This window comes from Acanthochromis polyacanthus, chromosome 20 (genome assembly GCF_021347895.1).
Source record: "Acanthochromis polyacanthus isolate Apoly-LR-REF ecotype Palm Island chromosome 20, KAUST_Apoly_ChrSc, whole genome shotgun sequence".
NCBI classification, from domain to species: domain Eukaryota; kingdom Metazoa; phylum Chordata; class Actinopteri; family Pomacentridae; genus Acanthochromis; species Acanthochromis polyacanthus.
This window is the reverse complement of record NC_067132.1, coordinates 20,201,486-20,220,923: the sequence shown is the minus strand read 5'-3', so window position 1 is coordinate 20,220,923 and position 19,438 is coordinate 20,201,486. Positions and strand designations below refer to the sequence as shown.

The following is a 19,438-nucleotide window of genomic DNA, read 5'->3' as shown; positions in this document are numbered from 1 at the left end:
TTTTTTTAAAAAGCCCGCCTGGTGTGATCAGGGTGTGTTTTATGCGTTGCACCAAGTCACGTGTCATTGAGCGCGAATCTGCGCTTTTTCAACATACCCATCGGTGCACAGCTTGTGTCTTTTGTGTTGTTTTGAGTCCGCGATATTTTTTTTAAGAGTTAAGTCCCTGTGGGTTAACTACAACCCCTGGCAGCACCTTTAAAGGTAAAATTGGACACCTCTCCGTTCGTAAATTCCGACCTGTCATGTGTGCATTGAGTAAAATGAACTGCTGCTTCCGTTCCAGTGATTGCTTGAATAGTTCCACCTGTGCTTTCGCTGCTGAGAATTTTTATTTAGGAAAGATGAGGAACTTGCTTCATAACAAGATCTAAAGCATAAATAAGGTGGACAAAACTTAATGAAAAACTGATGGTGCTTATTAAGACGAAATATAATCTGGAGTAGATTCCACAATGCACGCAGGGGATGCAGGTCCCCCATATTAAAACACCTGCACGTGTCTCTTCTAATAAAATATAATAATAATAATAATAATAATAATAATAATAATAAAGGGCTTTTATTTTGGAAAAACCGTTATAAAAAATGTGCACATTTATTGTCCAGTGGATCAAACATGTATCAGAAGTGTAGAAAGGTTTGAACATGGGAAGAAAACTTGGTGAAGCAAAACAGTCATCAAAATGAAGGCTTGTACAAATTAATTAAAATGCGTTAATTTATCATTGATGAAGTTAATCTAGCAACTTTAAAGGATTTATTGCCACTGCTTTATTAACAACATGCCTGCAAGATTTAAAAGAAAATCTGCTTTACTCATTTTATAAACCATGTAATTTTCAGACAATATTTTTGTTGGGGTGGCTTGACAAAAATATTGTTGCAGCAGCTTAATATTGTGTGTAATTTAAACTCCTTTTTGGCTTGATAACTTGACTTTTCTCAAGGACTTCAAGTCCCTTCCTTTATACTAACTTGCGTGGTCAGTTTCAGATTTTTAAACTGAGCAATTCCCAAAGCTGATTCCCCTAACTCACTGTAGTTTGCTAGTAGAGCACAATTTCATTAAAAAGTTTTCATAACTCAGAAAGATTAAATGCAAGCTGTTGCATTCATTCTTTTTGTTTGATACAAGCAATAGTTTTCCAAGTGCAGGAGAATTAATATTTGAAAACAATACAAATTGCCCGGGAGCCTGACTGCATTGTATTTTATTGGGTTTTGAATTTTGTGTTTTCTTTCCATATATAAAGAAATGTTGACAGATTGCAGGACGTGAAACATTGAATGTTCAAAATGTACTGGTAGAAGATTCCCTAACACTCAATCTGGCCCTCTCAATGTTCAAATGAAACTTACTCCCATGTATGCAACTACAGTTATCGACCCAGAGGTCTCTGAACCAGGACCAGGCCATATCCGTGATAAAATAAAGCAACAAACATCATTTTTCAGAAGCTGACAAGTGTGAATGCAGCATTTGTTGCGCTTTATTTTTGGTGGAAATTCATTAGAGCTGAAGAATTTCCAGAACACTTTCAATAACTTTTTTGTCCTAATATTTTGTCCACCAAATTAATATACATAAGGGGACAAAAAACACTACAACAGCTTTTAAACATAATGCAATCCAGTCCACTAAAACATAACCACCTACTATGACTAATGAAGTAGAATTGCCACCTTTGTGACCATGTTTACCAAAACTAAAAATGCAGAAGCTTTGTAACGGCAAATTTTGTGCAGAACTCTTCTACAGGCTTGCATTAGGTTTCACAGCAGCAACTAATAAACTGGCTGGTGAGGGGATTGTATTCAGAATTGTCTCCAGAGCCCACGGCTGTTCAATTGTTCTTGCAGTTTTGCAGCTGTAATATTTCAATTTTGAGATTTTAATTCGGAAGGAAGTATCATAAAATAACCTCAGACTAACAGTGCATTTTGTGCAGAAACTGATGAGGAACTTGTGTGGAAATAACAGCTGTTTTTGATATATTCATTTTGATTAATTCTATAATTGACTTGCAATCAGTTCGCATAGAAAGCAGGGTTGATGTAAACCATGCAGCACTAAGCTGTCAGAATCTCAAAGAGCACCAGTGACTTTGTGTTTTTAATATATTTACACAAGCAGAAGACGTGCAGCTACGTATTCACTCAGTGCCGGTCAGCATTGAGCTTTACGGTTGACCTTATTTCTCAGATCTCACAGAGTATTGTCTTTCTTCAGCAGGTGGCTGTGTGCTGGCTTGGCATTTTACCACCCGTGTTGTTGTGGTGTAAAAAGTCTGTCCTTCCCCGCAGTGCTCGACGCTACCAGTAATTACCTCAGTCATCAATTCATTCTACTACAGCTTAAGTGCTAACGCAGCTAATCTCGTTAGAGTGATTTGATTAGCAAGAAGATCACCCACTACCACACCTCCAGGCTAGTAGCGCTTGAGATGAAGCTCCGTCCTCGTTCTGGCTTTACTCATCCACAAATGATGCATTACTCGATGAATTATAAGTGACCGCCGGTTTTACAAGTTGCACCGGGTTCCTGAAAGTTACACAACAATCTCGGAATGACCGCTGATGCATTCTTTTAGATTGAATTATTTGAGGTCATTTTCAGGACATGAAGGTTTATTTTGCTGAAGCACCAGCCTCGGTTTATAATAAACATCAAATATCTATTCTGAACAGGTTCCATAGATCCCCATAACATCCCCCACCTAATCTTCCCTCTCTCCATTGTTAAATCATCAACATCTGTTTCTGCTTGTACTGGGCGAGTGTAAATCAGAGCTGTAGTGCTGGGTGTTGCAACAACATCCTGTCCCTACTGAGACTTATTTGTTTGGTGGAAAGTACAGTTAAAGATTCGCTGCTTGATACATAATTCTCTCTCTCTCCTCACTTCCTGAGAGGTCTCCTGGGTCAGATATAGATTGTTGATAATTCTTTTGGAAGCGAGACCAAGATGATGAACTGATGCCATACAGACGCTCATGGCTGTGACGGGATATGCAATAAGATAACGTTCGCCTAATGGACGATTCTTATCGTTCACAGTAACTGAAGACATAATGGAGCCCCGATCATAATCCCCTGGAGGTGTAAATGGCTCTGTTGCTGTGCAAAGTAAGTTACTCTCCTCCGCAACCTGCCCTTCCTGAAAAATGACAGGTATAAAGACTGAAGAGCTCTTAGCTGTGTGTGGTGTATTTTTTTTTAAAAGTCCCCCACATCTTTGTATCTGTTGCCTTTTGACCCCGTGTGACCTCCAGGAGGCTGCCTGCCATAAACAGCTCAGTAAATGTGATCATTCTCAAATGGCCGGGTCACACCTGAGCGAGCAAAAGCCACCGAGCAGGACATGCACTTAAGGTTAAAGTGTTTGTTTTTCCTTTCTTTCCTTGTTTGTCTTTAACCTAGGCGATTGCTTTCTTTACTGCCAGGGCTGCTGTTGCTGAAACTAAGGGGGATTTAGGAGATGACAGCCACACCGCCTCATCCGTCACCATCCGTCTCCATGACATTTGACTGCGGCAGAGAGGTGAGGATATGACCCTCCTCTCAACACCTGTCAAGACCTCGACAAAGAAGAGAATAGTGAGAGACAAAGAACTTTAAGCCATGGGTGATGGCTGTGTGCAGCCCCTAAAAATAGAAATTCCTCCTTAATACACTTTCTGAACCTGTGTAGGCTTCAGATTCCTTCCATACGCTGTTGATTTTTTTTTTTTTTGTCTTTTTGCACGAAGGTCACACATGAACAGTTCTATCTGTCACGTTCAACGCGTGCTTCAATCATGTCTCGACAAAGCCAGCTTGACCACGGGGAGTTGTCAGCTCTGTAACAGTGGCATGCGTGCACAGACATTCGCACAATTCCAAAATCCACGCATAAAAAAAGCCTTTGACATGTGAGTGACAGCTGAAACACACACTAGAGAGGAGGAAATGTGCTTAGGAACCCCAGCAGTGAGTGGAAAAATAAAAGAAGAAGCAGCAACCCAACTCTTTGGCTTCACCCCGTCGATTTTCCCCCCCTTTTTTGAGCCCCTGGTACACCCTGATTCACGCTAAGGCCCAAGCTATTAATACAGCGTGTTGACAGGCCCAATCACAATCAGAGCCGGGCCATTCCTTTCATGCTGAGTAGAGGACAGGGGACTGTCATGGGATGAGAGATGATAAACGTAGACGGAGAGCGGTGGTCACAGTATTAAAGTACAGTAATATTAACCAAAAGCACGAATCTGTGTGGTTAATTAAACTGTGACGCCGAATCAAACAACCCCTAAAGCCCAGATTTGGCACTTTTTAATCAGCTCTGGCTGTCAAATGCTGCAATATATTTCTCATGGAAGAGAAACTGAGTGATTAAAAGCAGACATTAGGAGAGAGAGTGAAGAGGGGGGGAGAGTGTGCTTGGGGAGTTAGAGGAAGGGGAGAGAGGGAGGGGAGGAGAGGTGCTATTGTGTAAGATCTTGTTTGTTTGTGTGTGTGTGTGTGTGTGTGTGCTGGCTCCAGAGAGGGAGACGGGATGGGACAATACGTAGCTGACTGGGTCCAATATAATTCATTCATCATTGTAGTTGGTGTGTATGTGTGAGAAAGAGAGAGAGAGAGAGAGAGAGAGAGAGGGAAAGGGAGGGAGAGAGTGAGAGAGAGAGTGCTGGGGGTGAGGAGGGGGTTTGTGTGTCAGACGGTATTCCTGCTCGTCTCGCTCCACCGGTCAAGTTAAATCAGAGGCAGTCACTGGCACACCACGGTGGTCTCTCTGTCTCCCTGCCCGTCCTGCTCCGAAAGCATCTGCAGCCTCCTGGTTCAGCACCACAGGTAAGAACTCACACTGCCTCACTCTTATGAAGCTGTCTCACCAACTTTTTAAATCTTAAAGTGATCATTTTGCCTCTTTTCAGCTGATTTTGATGCCGGTAATGGAACAACACAGATAAATGTTTCAAAATAGGCCTGTTTTCTTTACCTTCACGTGCAAAGACGTGCTAAGTTCATTTGACTTTTCTCCATGCAACCTGTTGATGCTGTTTGCTTAAATTGTCCATGTAAAAGTCCTATCTCTGTGTGTGTGTGTGTGTGTGTGTGTGTGTGTGTGTATAGAGCTTTTAAAACCACTTTACAGTGGAGATGGCAAGAATCCAGAATGCCGTTACGCAAACTATGCACACTCAGGTCTCAAATCCTCATAAAGTTTGATTTGCTTCCAGAAATACACTAGCTCTGCACTCTTTAAAAATCCAACCTTATGAAGGATTTCATCTCAAAACAGAAGCAAAAAGGAGGAGAATGTAAACAGAAACAAAGCTGTTGAAGAAATAAGGGGGGAAAATGTGATAATGGAGATAAACTGAAACTGCTTCATATCATATAGGTTTCACTTTTATCTCCCCCTCTAATATTTCTGTGTAGGAGACAAAAGCTGCTCTGAGGCTGTGTGGTGAAATCGTCTAACAAATTATCCAAACAACTGAGAATAAGTAGGAGAGATGAGGATTTATAGTCTGTTATGTTATTGTAATTCAAAGTACCGGTACAGGAAATGAAGGGACAATTCACATGCACGGAGAAGTTTGTGCTGTTTAATTGTATAAGTCACACGAAAGCAGATTTATGTAAACAGATAAATGCAGACATAGCTTCTGAGGCCAATATTTCCATTAGCTGCTCCGCTGCAAGGCTCAAGTCAAGTCCTCAGTTAGTTCATGGACACAGTTGTCAAAACCTTCCAGTCTGTCTATTTTTGAACATTTTGGCAGACACAGCGAATATTTTCAAGAGACTATAATGATGTGAATATTTTAAATGCAACAAACTGCAACACCATTTGTAACTTGAACTGCTTAAAAAAAAACTCTTGCAGGCTGAAGTGACTCTCTGTAAGTTGAGACAGAGGAGGAAGTAGGAGGCTATGGTTGAGATGCACTACAATATTAGACGCCCATATTTTTAATCTGTGGTAGATTAAGCTGTTATGCAGTTTTAAGCCTGCCATGTGTTGCTGTTGCGTAATTGCCAATAAATCAGTATTCCTGTAAAGAAAAACAAAAAGTTGGAAACGCCCATCGCTGCCGGAGCATCCTGTTGCCCAATCAGGACCGACACTGGGTCTAAGGCGAGAGGATGATTACGAGATGGCAGGCCGAGGTGGTGCGCTTCCAGCGAGTGAACCTCACTTTATAATGGGCCGATATAAATCATTAACTCCATCAACTAGACATTTTAGTGGCTCTCTCTATGGGCAGCCAGATGGTGGTGCTCATGTCAGAGCAGCCGGGTGCTTAAGCCAAGGGCAGCCTCAGATAGCTCAGTTGATGGGAACCAACTCCGCTAGGCCAAGCTGTGATTTTCACTTTCCAAGTTTTAGCTCTTTCAAAAACTTCCCATGATCCCGGGAAGAATAGGCTGCATCTAAATGCCCCCAAAATAGGATTAGACATGGAATGCTGCCACTGTAAAAATACCCTTAAACTTCCACCTAATCTTAATTTAGTCCTTCATTGTAAGCGGCTTTGTGTTTGCAAACAGTGCAGGGCCTCTCCATCCTTTGTCTTGTCGTAGAGGATGCACCTTGAGATGGACCTTGTGAAGTAGATGTTTGTCTTCCTGTCAGTGGTCACCCAGGGTTTATAGCTGCCATTCAGTAATGTGCCATCTATAGTTAGCCGGATGTAGCTTCCACTTCATCTGTTGCCTGCACCGCCTCACTCACCTTTATTGTAGTGCTCACATACATATATGCACAGCAATTACTCTCAGCCTCTCTAAGGTTCACTCTCTCCGCACTCCTGCCATCTCCCTCATGGAAAAATACTGGTGGCCAAAACCATTCCAGTAATAGTAAAAAAATATGCAGTGTCGATTTTTTCACGTTGTTTCCATTTGCGGGCTTCAGAAATCTTTTAAGCATCCAGAGCTTTTTCTCCAGCTGCTTTAAATCCCTAAATTGTGAAGCTGGTATGTTGCTCTCTTTTGTATAGTGGGAATTTACAGCCACCCACTGTTACAATCATTAAAGAAAGAAAACACATGTACAGTAAATCCAGGCGATGACATCTGTGTTGGTGCTTTACCCTACCTATTACAGCGAGGCCTGTGCAGGAAACTCGCAGGGATATTTCATTATGCTGTTGCCCTTGGCACCCACACATCTTCCACACTCGACAAACCCCACATCTGCAACCGATACAGCTGTTGCTTTAGTGCACAGAAGAAGAATTCATCCGCTGAAACCTGGTGCAAAATGAGGAGATCTTTGACCGGAGATAAAATAGCTCTGCTGCTGGGGCTCAGACTGTCTTAATGCCAACCAGAGGGCAGTTAGGAATGCAGACAGGGGAAGCTTTTTAAAAATGCATTCAATAAATAGTCTGCAGCAGCTGCATCTGGATCGCTGCACAAGCTAAACGCCAATCTTTCAATATTTCTGAATAAATATATATCTAGACAAGCTGGCTGAATTTATCAATAGGGTTTCTATTATGATATATCTGCACTGAGTCAGCTGTGAAATGTAAAGAGTAAAATCTTAAAGCTAGATTGCCATCTTGTGGCAAGACACCTGCTTAGTTTTTTCAAGCTGGTGATAAAAAGATTTTTGTGACACCAGTTTGTACAGGAGTCTACATTTTCCCTGCATTATACAAAAAAAGTCAGCTCCAAACTCAGAAAAATAGCCACGTAAATTGTGTCTCTATGTGCCATTTACCTATTTTTGAGCTCCATATTCACAGCATGCATCCTGTGGCATCTGTTCGGTTGTAATCTAACCATAAATATGTTGTTATTTTCATGTAATTAGTAACAGTATCTTTGCAGCTATAGTGTTGTATACATGAGGCTTATGCTAATATTATTACATCCGCCCTGCTAATGACACCCGCTAAGCTGTCCTATTAAACATAAAGACTCTCAACAAAGGGGAGAATTTGTTTTTTATTCCCATTTCACATTCTGCTCGTACAAATGAAGCAAAAAACGAACCCGGAGGCAAATTTTCCACAGCACGCAGGTTTGATTTTCTCACAGTGCAAAGTTTCCACAGAGCCGAATCCCTGCTGTCCTGTTTGTTTAGGTGTGCGCTGATTAGAAGTTCTCATGCTGGGTACAATGTATCTCTGCACACCAAGGGTTTGAAACGTGACATGTCTTTTACAGTGACTGGAGCCTTAAACCTCTCTTTCTCTCTCCAGCCTGCTCCCCCAGTACCTTAGTGTTTAATGGTGTTGATATCCAAGCTCACACTTTGCCATGCAGCCTTCATTAACACAGGTCGTAACACAAGGCATAAATGTTCTGCTTCCGGGTGCTGACAGTCCACCCAGATGGACGGACCATTTGATAAACACTGCGCAGTTTTACTGTTGCCCTTCATTAGGAGAAGACAGAATGCAGACTGTCTGAATAATGATGTTTCAAAGGGCATTTTTGGAATATTGAATAACATGCAACATCTGTTTTTCATGGCTTCTTATTTTACAGAAATAACATAAAGCGTCAGGATGGCTTTAATGTGCAGGTCTTTAATGAGCTGGTGTAGGGTGAGCACTTTCATGGGTGCTCGTGTGGATTAGCGTTTATGGGCCATGCAAGCGGTAATGATGGCGCTTCTCCTAGACTGCCTGTGACATTTTTGTTGTGTTTCTTTTATAGGACTCGCTGAGGCCCTCGCCCAAGGCCTGTATCAGTCACCGCAGACGCACCCTGCCGACAGGGCCCCCTGTTTAAAAGTCCTACGATCTGGCATTAAAAGTGGAAAATGCCGAATCTAACGGCAGGAGGGACAGAAGGGATAAACCTGACATGTGGCAATACTGGAACACATGAAATCATCTTCACCCTGGTGCCCATCATCTACGGATGCAACTTTGTCATTGGCATTATTGGAAACAGTATGGTGGTGGCTGTCATCTACTGCTACATGAAGCTCAAGACGGTGGCCAACATATTTGTCCTTAATCTCGCTGTTTCTGACCTCACCTTCCTCATCACTCTGCCCATGTGGGCCACCTTCACTGCCACGGGGTATCATTGGCCCTTTGGAGGATTCTTATGCAAGGCCAGTGCAGGCCTGGCCACTTTTAACCTCTACACCAGCATATTCTTCCTCACAGCACTCAGCATTGACCGGTACCTAGCTATTGTGCACCCAGTGCGATCACGCCGGTTTCGCACTTTGATGTATGCACGCATCACCTGTGTAGTGATTTGGCTTTTTGCCTTCGTGCTCAGTGTCCCCACAGCACTGATCAGGGACGTAATGAACGTCACAAACAATAACAATACATTGTGTGCCACTCTGCACCCTAGTGAAGAAAACATTGCGAAGTTTAATGCGGTGATCCTGGCCACCAATATTATGAAAGCTCTGCTGGGCTTCCTCATACCCTTTGTCATCATCATCACCTGTTATTGCCTGATTGGACGGGCGCTGCTAGCTGCCAAACACATCCAGAAAAGCTCCCGTTCCCGGGACGATGAGGTACTGCGCATGCTCGCAGCAGCTGTCCTGGCCTTCTTCGTGTGCTGGGTGCCCCATCAGGTGTTCCACTTCATGCAGCTCTCCCAGCTGATACACGAGGGGAACTGTACCATCGTGGAAATCATTGACACCGCCATGCCCTTCACCATCTGCATCGCCTACTTCAACAGCTGTGTTAACCCTCTCGTGTACAGCTTCGTGGGGCGAAACTTTCGCAAAAACTTACTGCGTCTGCTGCGCTGCTCGCCAGGTGGAGCCACTGGGCCTCACCCGAGCATCAGCTCCAAGATGAGCGCGCTGTCTTTTCGCGCCTCTGAGGCACTGAGTCTTACAGTCAAAATGAATACCTCCTCTGATGTCAAGTGAAATAAGCAAAACAAAAAAACGGGTTATAATTTCACTCATCCTTTTCGTTTGCTCTGTGGTTAAGAGGCTGGGAGTGGAGACATTCCATGCTTATGAAACCCAACTGCATTACCAAGCACTGAACCCTGCAGAATGGTTGAAATGTTGTATTCATAAGACCAAAAAACATCCACTACCTCGCACAATAGAGAACAGAAAAATCCTCCCATGCCACATAAAATGCTGGAAAGAAAACTTTAAAAATCCATGAATTAGCTTTATTAACGGAGTATTGCCCTGCTAGAAAACACTATACATAATTACTGATCGCTTATCCCATTATTTATGTAAGATGTGCATATTCTGCAGGATTTGGTCAGCATTGTGCCTTAACGATACAGTGGAGTAATATATCGTCCAGTGATAACCATTCTGTGTGCTCAGCAGGTCTTTCACCAGTTGGAACAGTGATCAAGTACTCAGTAAAGATGTCAAAAAAAAATCATTAGCAACCTATGTAGGCTCTGCCAGCAGCTGTATACTTGGAATAATTGGAAATGTGTAGCAAAATGTCATTTAAATTCATATCTGTAACATATCTGACTGTGGTAACTAGAGTATGTATGTTATATATCGTATTGTCAACTTATGTGCTTCTTGTGAAAATGCATAATACGTGTTTGCATACTAAGATTGAAATGCTACCAAGTGTGGGAGCAGATTACTGTAAAAATGAAGACTCCAGGGTGGGTGATCATTGTCAATGTTTCTGGTGGTTGTCTTTGTGGTATTTAAATATGTTGATAGATTTTTTTTTCTACTCTGTAAGTGTACATTTTGTGAATATATGAAGATATGAATAAAATGAAGAAATACAGCTCAAAGTTGTTCTTTTTATGTCCTCCTAGTAAAAAAAAAGAGAGAGAGAGAGAGACTAATCAGTGTGATTACTCATGAGAACATGTCAGTAGTTACCATAACATCGAGACATAACAACTGATTTAGGCTCTAAGATTAGCTTTTAGGAATCAAAATCAAATGACCTTGGCTCAGCGTTTCCCTGAGCATTAATCATTAGCTCTGCATCATGTAGAGTCCACGTAGCAAAGATTGGGATTGGTGGATGGGTGGGACACTGCTGGTTATAAGTTCTGTCCACAGGTGATGTGACCCTCACTGTCAACATGAAGGTCCTCCTGTTTTTCGGATTGGTGGCTATTGCCTTGGCTGACAACACTCGCTTCGAGGGGTAAATTTACAATTTTTTTAAAGCAGAAAACATTGTTTTCCTCTGAATAACAGATAGCACAGTGACTTAAAATGTAAAAAATTGCAGTGCTCATCAAGACTTTGCTTTTTGACGGACAGATGATATAACATAGTGGGGAATGTAGCCAAAGTTCACTAATGAACCATGAGAGTACTGTAAGTCAGTATTCTAATCCAATGTCGTAATCCTCACATCAGTTTTAAGTATCCATCGGTGGAGCATCTGTTAACACAAGAAGTTGTTGTGTTTCTGAAAAAGTGCATTTTTTATTAGTTCTCAGTTAAAATGACTTCAGCAGTATTGCACACTGTTGCTAAACTGACTCATCCCTCCGAGCTCCTGCTCAAAAGTGGAATTTAGCATATTAAACAGTGGCTGGAGCACACAGCTTAATTCACAAGACTACGATGAAGACACACTAGCGTTGAAACATTAGTCCGTTTGCTCAAAGGCTGAGAATTAAGGTGCGTACTAAAGTCCTGATCCAATTTGCTGCATTCAAGCTGAGAAGCACATGTTCAGATGCATTTCGCTTGAAGATGTACAAAGAATGCTGCTGGCAGAGGAAATTAGAATGTTAAAATTTTAATAATTATTAATATTATGACATGATAGTGTTAAAATGTTGCAGCAAGGTGGTTTGAAGACTTGTGGATGTGTAAAGATACTAAATATCACTGAATACCACAACACACATTTCACTCCTATTAAGGCTCACTGTTGCAAAAATACAACAGCAATTTTTGCTATCCTAAAAAAGAAAATCAGCAACTGTTTTTTTCTTTAAAAATCAAATTTACATAGCCAAGGGGTCGTATTGTTTAAGCCTGCAATGCTATTGGATGGTAAATGTGTTAAGGGGGGGCTGCCATCAGGTCATAAATTCACACAACCTGCAAACTTTTCTTTAGACTCTGCTCATTTTTTTCTATATTTGGGTTTTACAGGGTTAAAGGCCAAGCAGTTTGCATTTTCTATATGTCTGTGTCTCAGACAAAAAAGTATCACTGTGTAGTAAAGAGATTGCCAAGTAGCACCAGAGTGTTTGTACTGTATTTAAGGTATCCCTCCCTTTATTTTAACAGCGAGAAAGTCTTCCGTGTGAAGCCTGTTCTTGATGAACATGTGACCCTTATTAAGGACCTGGCTCAGAGCATTGAGGTACCTATTAGCTTTGACGTATTCGGTTTTCTAACTGCACCTTTTCCTTTCATGAATTCCTAAATTTTTCATATTTATCCATGCACTTCTCATCTCACACTCATCAGTTCACTTTGAGATTATCACAGTTTGCCAGATGAGGTGCTGATACGTCTTCTAGTGAATTCCTAGCTGAACGTCTCAAACCTCAAGTGTTTGACTCTGGCGCCATCTGCAGGTCGACTTCTGGACCCCCGAGAGCGCTGAGCAGGTGACTGCCGGCATTAATGTGGACATCCGTGTGCCTGCCATGTATCTCGATTTGGTGTACACCATGCTGCAGCAGAGCGAGATGGAGCACGAGTAGGTCACCAGACAAATACAGTTAAAAACATGCATCTGATTTAGAATTTGATCAACAGAATTTCTTTTTTATATTATCCTCTGACATCTTTTAAACAATCACACCTCTCAGGGTTCTTATCGAGGACGTCCAGGGTGCTGTTGATGGTCAGGCTGACACCGGACCTTCTCCCAGAGCCCACAGCTACACCAAGTACAACACCTGGAGCGTGGTAAGAGTCAAAAACATCATCAGTCTCATTCTAAATCCTGACTGCACAGTTATTTTCAGTTTTTATGTAATCCTTCCTTCTGATTTCAGATCGAGTCTTGGATTAACTCCATTGCCTCCTCCAGCGCTAATCTGGTCAGCACGCAGTCGATTGGAAGGACCTATGAGGGACGCACCATGACTCTCCTCAAGGTGTTTCAGACTTACCGGTCATCTAAATATGAATGAAGAATTTTAGTTATGTTTTAAACTCATAGTGCAATTGCATCTCACAAATGTTGTACCTTTCAAATCACAGCTTGGTAAAAAGACCAGCTCCCAAAAGCCTGCTATCTTCCTGGACTGTGGTATCCACGCCAGAGAGTGGATCTCTCCTGCTTTCTGCCAGTGGTTTGTCAATGAGGTAAGAAGGACACTTGTATTGTATGACAAGCATTCACAGAGAAGCCTCCATTGACTTTTCTTTGCCATGTTCCTCAGGCCCTGACCACCTACGGCTCAGACGCTCAGATGACCAGCCTGCTCGACCAGATGGATGTCTTTGTTCTGCCCCTCTTCAACGTTGATGGCTACCACTACACCCACACAAGCGTATGTTGTCACCAATTCTAGTCGACTTAATGTTATCTAAAACAAAACATTTAGTCTCCACAAAAAAATTAACAGAGTTGGGTTAACTTCAAATACAACCATTTAACTTCAACTGAAACTACAGTATACTGGAACGGCAAGCTACAGTTAGTTCAAAAGTCAACGGTATGTTTACGTATTTATAGGTCTTAACCATCTGAAATTGTCCAGGCATGTTAAGAGACGGAAGGAAACTTGAAAACCTGAACTCAAGATGAAAAACACAAGTTAGCAAGCCAATATCATGAAGTTGCTTTGGTTTGAATTTAGTTTTAAGTCAAGAAATGCAGAAATTTGAGTTTAAATTACAGATAATGTTAAGTTGATGCAACGTTATTATATCAACCCAACTCATCAAAATAATGTTAGCAATCTAAATCAGTACATTAGACTTTTCATCTTTCAATTGTGCATTTAATTTAAGTGCTGGGAACAAGTCGTTTGAATTGTTTTTTTAGATGTAAAAGAAGAAACGCGGTGTTTATTTTAAAGTATGTGTTGATTTTCTATAAAGCACATCTGCCTTGTGCATATTGTCCACTTGGGAACTTTAGAACAGGATGTGGAGAAAGACCCGCTCCAGGAACTCTGGATCCAGCTGCGTTGGAACCGATCCCAACAGGAACTTCGACGCTGGCTGGTGCAGTAAGTTCAACATATGCAGTTATATGTCAGATCTTAAAATGGCAATGCAACACTTTAATATTGCATTTCTGTAAAGACTGGCCACTTGTAAGTCGAAGATTAAAAACATATATTGAAATCTGTGCAGCAGAGGCTGAGATATTCTGACTTTTTAGTCCAAAAATGCAAGTTGGTATGTGTAATTAGAGCTACCCAATCTTCTAAAAACTGACCCCATTAAACTCCCCACCTCCATTCTGTATCTCATGCTGTCTGTCTAAATTTGCAGCCTCAAGCCAAAACTCCTCATGATCATCATCACAATTGAACTTGTGTAAAACTATTGAATATGGTCACAGTGTATGTATCGTTCATGCTTCTCCACAATGCCACTGCAGCCGTGGGAGCCTCCAGAAACCCCTGCAGCGAGACCTACTGTGGAGCCTCACCTGAGTCTGAGATTGAGGTCAAGAATGTGGCCAACTTCATCCGCCAGAACAAGTCTGTCATCAAGGCCTACCTCACCATCCACTCCTACTCTCAGCTGCTGCTCTTCCCCTACTCCTACACCTACAATCTGTCCGCACACCACAACGAGCTGGTCAGTCGACACCATGTCTAATCAGTGGCTTACTGTACAGTACATGCTGTTGAATCAGGATGCGTCGGCTTAGTCACAATGAACGGATAATGATACATCAATGCAGTGTCAGATGCATCATGAATGTGCTGCAGTGCTATAGAGTCTTACTGGAAATGTACATGTAAGCAGTGGAAATAAGATATGTAGATTTACTGTGTCAGACACTGATATGTTAAATTTCAAATCAGTCTGACTCTTCAAATAATATTTAATAGACATGCATTAAAGGCCATAGTCGTCTTATTCTATAGATTACATTGACTGCAGTTTCTAAAATCACCAGTCTGCTCAATGAATTTCCAATTATGTTGCATTTATGCAGGAATTATATTCATTAGAGGCTCAGTGTGGAGCTTTAAAAGTAAAGCTCATGCAACTCATGTTGAAGTAAATCCATTTTTTTGGAACAAAGAGACCCTATAAACATGAATATAACAGAAACCTATCTCAATATCTCAAAAACTGTTTCCAAAAGCTTAAGCAAGAATTCAGCCCAGTCCCATTACAGTGCGACTCTTATCTAAGAGCCACACTTAGCTGCTGCAAATCATTTACTCCCCGCTCACATGTCTCATTCTCATGGCTCTTTTACCTCTCACCGGGGTGTCCGAGGGTTGCACAGTTAACACTCACACCCCTGTTCCAGCTATCACACTAACGGAGGCAGATCACACATCTCTGCCTCCCTATTACTCACTTGTAATTTAGGCTCTCTTCTGACACTTTGCAGAACAAAAGAACTCCAGGGATCTGTCATAACTCATCTGTCCATCCAGAAATATCATTTCCTGCTCGTGCATTTCTCCAAGGGGGTTGTGCAAGGGTTTCATTTCCGCTTGCAGCTCGCTGCAGCTATTACTGTTTTCTGTAATATTGGTAAAAATGTTTGGTTTGAAGTAGTGCAACAGATGGTGGATGCGGCAGAGGGGAAAAAAAACACATACTTACAATTCTTGATAACAGTTGCATAATAATAGTTGTTTCTCTGTGGTTGTGCCTAACTAAATTTTACATTTATAAATCAAAACTATGGATTTATGAGCTATAAAACACTCCACTGCTCAGTTTGACACACTGTTTTATTTATTTTTTTCTGAAATGACTAAATGAGACTCTCTTGAAGTTGTATCAACAAATTCACTGATTAATATGAATACACCTGGACTTATTGTGGTCAGAACTCAGTGAATTCGTCCTTTAACACGTCTTTTTCTTTGTATTGTAGATGAGCATTGCCGAGGGAGCCTCCTCTGCTCTGCGTAGTCTGTATGGCACCCGCTACACCAGTGGACCCGGTGCTGCAACTATCTGTAAGTGCAGCAGCTGTATTGGAAGAGCTCAGTGAAAGTCTATTTCTCCCTCTAATGTTATGCATTATGATGTGTTCACGATGCACAAATCTCCATTGAGAGATGTGGCCCCAAAAGGCAATCAGAAGCAGCTATCTCAAGGAAAGGACTTTTTTTTCTTAGCACCCCCCTAAAGCACTATTCATATGAAACCTTGTCCAGACTGTCCCAGACCATCAGCATAGCTCCCTCTGATTAATCCCCCTCTCCTTATCTCCCTTAGACCTTGCTGCTGGAGGTTCTGATGACTGGTCCTACGACCTGGGAGTGAAATATTCCTTCACCTTCGAGTTGCGTGACACTGGTCGTTATGGCTTCCTGCTGCCCGAGTCTCAGATCAAGCCCACATGCGAGGAGACCATGCTGGCCGTCAAGTACATCGCCGCCCACGTGCAGAAGAACCTCTATTAAAAAGCGGAACTGCCAGGACCCCTGCCAACTCAGCTCCTCTGTACCAGCCCCCAGCCCCTCCAACCTCTCAGCCATCTCCTGCCCGTATCCATGGATACGGGCACCACCCGCCATGTTTCCTCACTGTGCTTGACAGAATGTCAAGATGAGTGCAAACAATAAAATCAATGATCCATCCCCACATGCTGAATCAATTTTTTATGTGTATATGATAATATAGCGTCTGGGATACTGAGAATGTGCCATTTGTATGAAAATATACAACAAAACAGGCTACAGTGAGTAAAATAATGCTTACACTTTACAGCCCGTCACTAATGGATCAGAAAACTTGCTTTTTTGCAATTATAGGAATAATTTCCTTTAAGGAAACATAGCGTGCCACGGGAATTTAAGCATGAAAACAATCCAGTGTGCTTCCTCGAGTAGTTCTTACCAACAAAACAAAGGTTTGAGAAACAAAAGGATCCACTCGTTTACTGTATCGGCCGCCTTTTGGATCCTGGTGATCCGTCTTGTTCAGGTGGCACTGTTCCAGCAGTGGAGGTCGGGTGGGTGGGGGTGTCGTTCCAGCAGCACAGCATGTGACAAACACGGAGCACTCCTTGGCAGCATCTCCACTCTGCCAAGCATCTGCCCGAGCAGAGAAAATAAAGAAGCCTAAGATCAGCAGGAAATTATTTGCTGCACTTGGACACACATTTCTGGGGTAGAAGGTAGAAAGGTAAACAAGAAGCATTGCTTTTTGAAAATTGTCACAAACGATTTGACATTTTTCTCGATATTTAGACAACTTATGTCACCCATATGCAGGCATTTAAAGTCCAGTCACTTATAGCCTCATTCTGATTTAAGACAAAGCCATGTCTGTTTGTATTTTTTGTGTTCTGGCCAATTTTGGAATTCTGTCAACCTAATGGAAAGAAAGCATCCAAAATACACATTTAGCCGTTTATCTTTCTACACTTCATATTATGCATTTCTCATATTCTGAGCCAGAAATGTCCATTTCAGTGGCAAATGCATGCAGCAAACCTTCCATTTTTATTCCTCTCTAAATTGTAAACTTTTTCACTTTGGGGTTTCTTTTTGGATGAGCCACAGCCTGATTTAAATTACTGTACTTTTGTGTTTTTTGTGACAGTTTTTTGGATTTATGGGGTGATAAAATCGATGACCCCTTCTGTAAAAACCTTTGACTCTAACACAAAGAAACAACCTTTAGAAGCTGGCTACATTAAATGTTGTCATTTCTGAACATTAATGCATGGCTTATTGGAAGCGATCAGCTGGGGAAGTTTTATGATGATACCTGTTAGCCAATTTTACTTTCTACTTACACGTAAGTAACAGTTCAGAATGTCCTCACTGCTATACTCATCTCAAAATGCACTACTATGGCAAAAATGAATGCTTTTTCATGTTGTTGAAGTATTTCAAAGGGTGATGACATCTATTTTCCCCTCTGTAAAGGTCTTTGGCTTGACTGTGTGAAGAAATAAAACAAGAAATTTGAATCTAGACGCAAACTGGAGCACTTTTAGATATATAATACCTCATTTGTATATTTAAACATGAACACAGAAAGATAAGAAACCTTTAGAAGGAAACTAAATTATGACTATATAATCATACAAGAAAATAACTGGCTTATTTAAAGTAATCAAATGGGGGAAGTTTCATTAGTTAAAATCAGATTTCCTACTTAGCCCTCCTCACCATTAGAAATATCTGTTAAAGCACAACTTCACTTGATCTGAGAATTAACACAGACACTTAAAAAGATTCACTGTCATGTACCCTCAACAAAAACTATAAACACAACACTTTTGCTTTTGTTCCCATTTTTTATGAGATGAACTCAAAGATCTAAAAAATTTTTCCACATACACAATATCACCATTTCTCTCAAATATCTGTGATAGTGAGCACTTCTCCTTTGCTGAGATAATCCATCCCATTTCACAGGTGTTTCATATCAAGATGCTGATTAGACACCATGATTAGTGCACAGGTGTGCCTTAGACTGCCCACAATAAAATACATTTTATTGATGGCATTTTGAATGCACAGAGATACCGTGATGAAATCCTGAGGCCCATTGTTGTGCCATACATCCAAGAACATCACCTCATGTTGCAGCAGGATAATGCACAGCCCAATGTTGCAAGGATCTGTACACAATTCTTGGAAGCTTTTATTGTGGGCAGTCTAAGGCACACCTGTGCACTAATCATGGTGTCTAATCAGCATCTTGATATGACACACCTGTGAGGTGGGATGGATTATCTCAGCAAAGGAGAAGTGCTCGCTATCATAGATTTAGACAGATTTGTGAACAGTATTTGAGAGAAATGGTGATATTGTGTATGTGGAAAAAGTTTTAGATCTTTGAGTTCATCTCATAAAAAATGGGAGCAAAAACAAAAAGTAACAAAAGTGTAGCGTTTATATTTTTGTTGAGTGTAATACAGTAGGACCTTTGATCTCTGCTGCTATAGTGATATAGCAGAGTCATTATATCCCTTACAACATAGCAAAAACTGACATTGTTTGTGGCTGTTGAAGCATTTCCTGATTTATAGAATGATAAAAGCCATTATCCATTCTGTTAAAACCTTTCCAATATGCCAGCAAATGAAGCAAAATTGTGAAGCTGGTTTTATAATAAATGCATGCAAAATAGGGCATTTTTAGATATACAATTTCAATATTCAAGAATGGAATTTGAGAACACGTATAAGAAAAAAAGATAACTGGATTATTGTAAGTAAATAAATGGGGCAGTTTCATTTGGTAAATTTATAATCCAGCTCACCTGCACTGTCTCCCTTTAAATGCAAGCACAGTTCACGCCTTCCTCACTATTAGACTTATCTGTAAAAGCGCCACTTGATCTGAGGATGAACTTCAAGAGCTCTCCTCAGACTACTTAAAATAATCCACTGTTGTGTAACAC

At 41.3% G+C, this 19,438-nt stretch overlaps 2 protein-coding genes across 2 annotated transcripts; both read left to right on the top strand.

Moving 5' to 3' along the window:
• The first annotated feature begins 4,454 nt into the window (after window positions 1–4,454).
• Window positions 4,455–10,715, top strand: agtr1b (angiotensin II receptor, type 1b). The gene is made up of 2 exons (XM_022211498.2): window positions 4,455–4,833; window positions 8,665–10,715. The coding sequence occupies exon 2, from the start codon at window positions 8,771–8,773 to the stop codon at window positions 9,857–9,859; it is 1,089 nt and encodes a 362-aa protein (XP_022067190.1). The 5' UTR covers window positions 4,455–4,833; window positions 8,665–8,770; the 3' UTR covers window positions 9,860–10,715.
• Window positions 10,716–10,964: 249 nt separating this feature from the next.
• Window positions 10,965–16,660, top strand: cpb1 (carboxypeptidase B1 (tissue)). The gene is made up of 11 exons (XM_022211497.2): window positions 10,965–11,087; window positions 12,194–12,269; window positions 12,487–12,611; window positions 12,724–12,823; window positions 12,913–13,014; window positions 13,121–13,225; window positions 13,303–13,413; window positions 14,007–14,097; window positions 14,475–14,677; window positions 15,945–16,029; window positions 16,292–16,660. Exons 1-11 carry the CDS (start codon window positions 11,023–11,025, stop codon window positions 16,477–16,479), a joined length of 1,251 nt encoding a protein of 416 aa, XP_022067189.2. The 5' UTR covers window positions 10,965–11,022; the 3' UTR covers window positions 16,480–16,660.
• Window positions 16,661–19,438: the final 2,778 nt, after the last annotated feature.

Bases quoted from the DNA above. Each gene is read 5' to 3' on its own strand.
- agtr1b (XM_022211498.2), top strand. From the start codon at position 8,771: ATGCCGAATCTAACGGCAGGAGGGACAGAAGGGATAAACCTGACATGT.
- cpb1 (XM_022211497.2), top strand. From the start codon at position 11,023: ATGAAGGTCCTCCTGTTTTTCGGATTGGTGGCTATTGCCTTGGCTGAC. The intron at 12,824-12,912 runs GTAAGAGTCAAA...TTCTGATTTCAG, and splicing joins AGTACAACACCTGGAGCGTG to ATCGAGTCTTGGATTAACTC. The intron at 14,678-15,944 runs GTCAGTCGACAC...TTTGTATTGTAG, and splicing joins CCGCACACCACAACGAGCTG to ATGAGCATTGCCGAGGGAGC.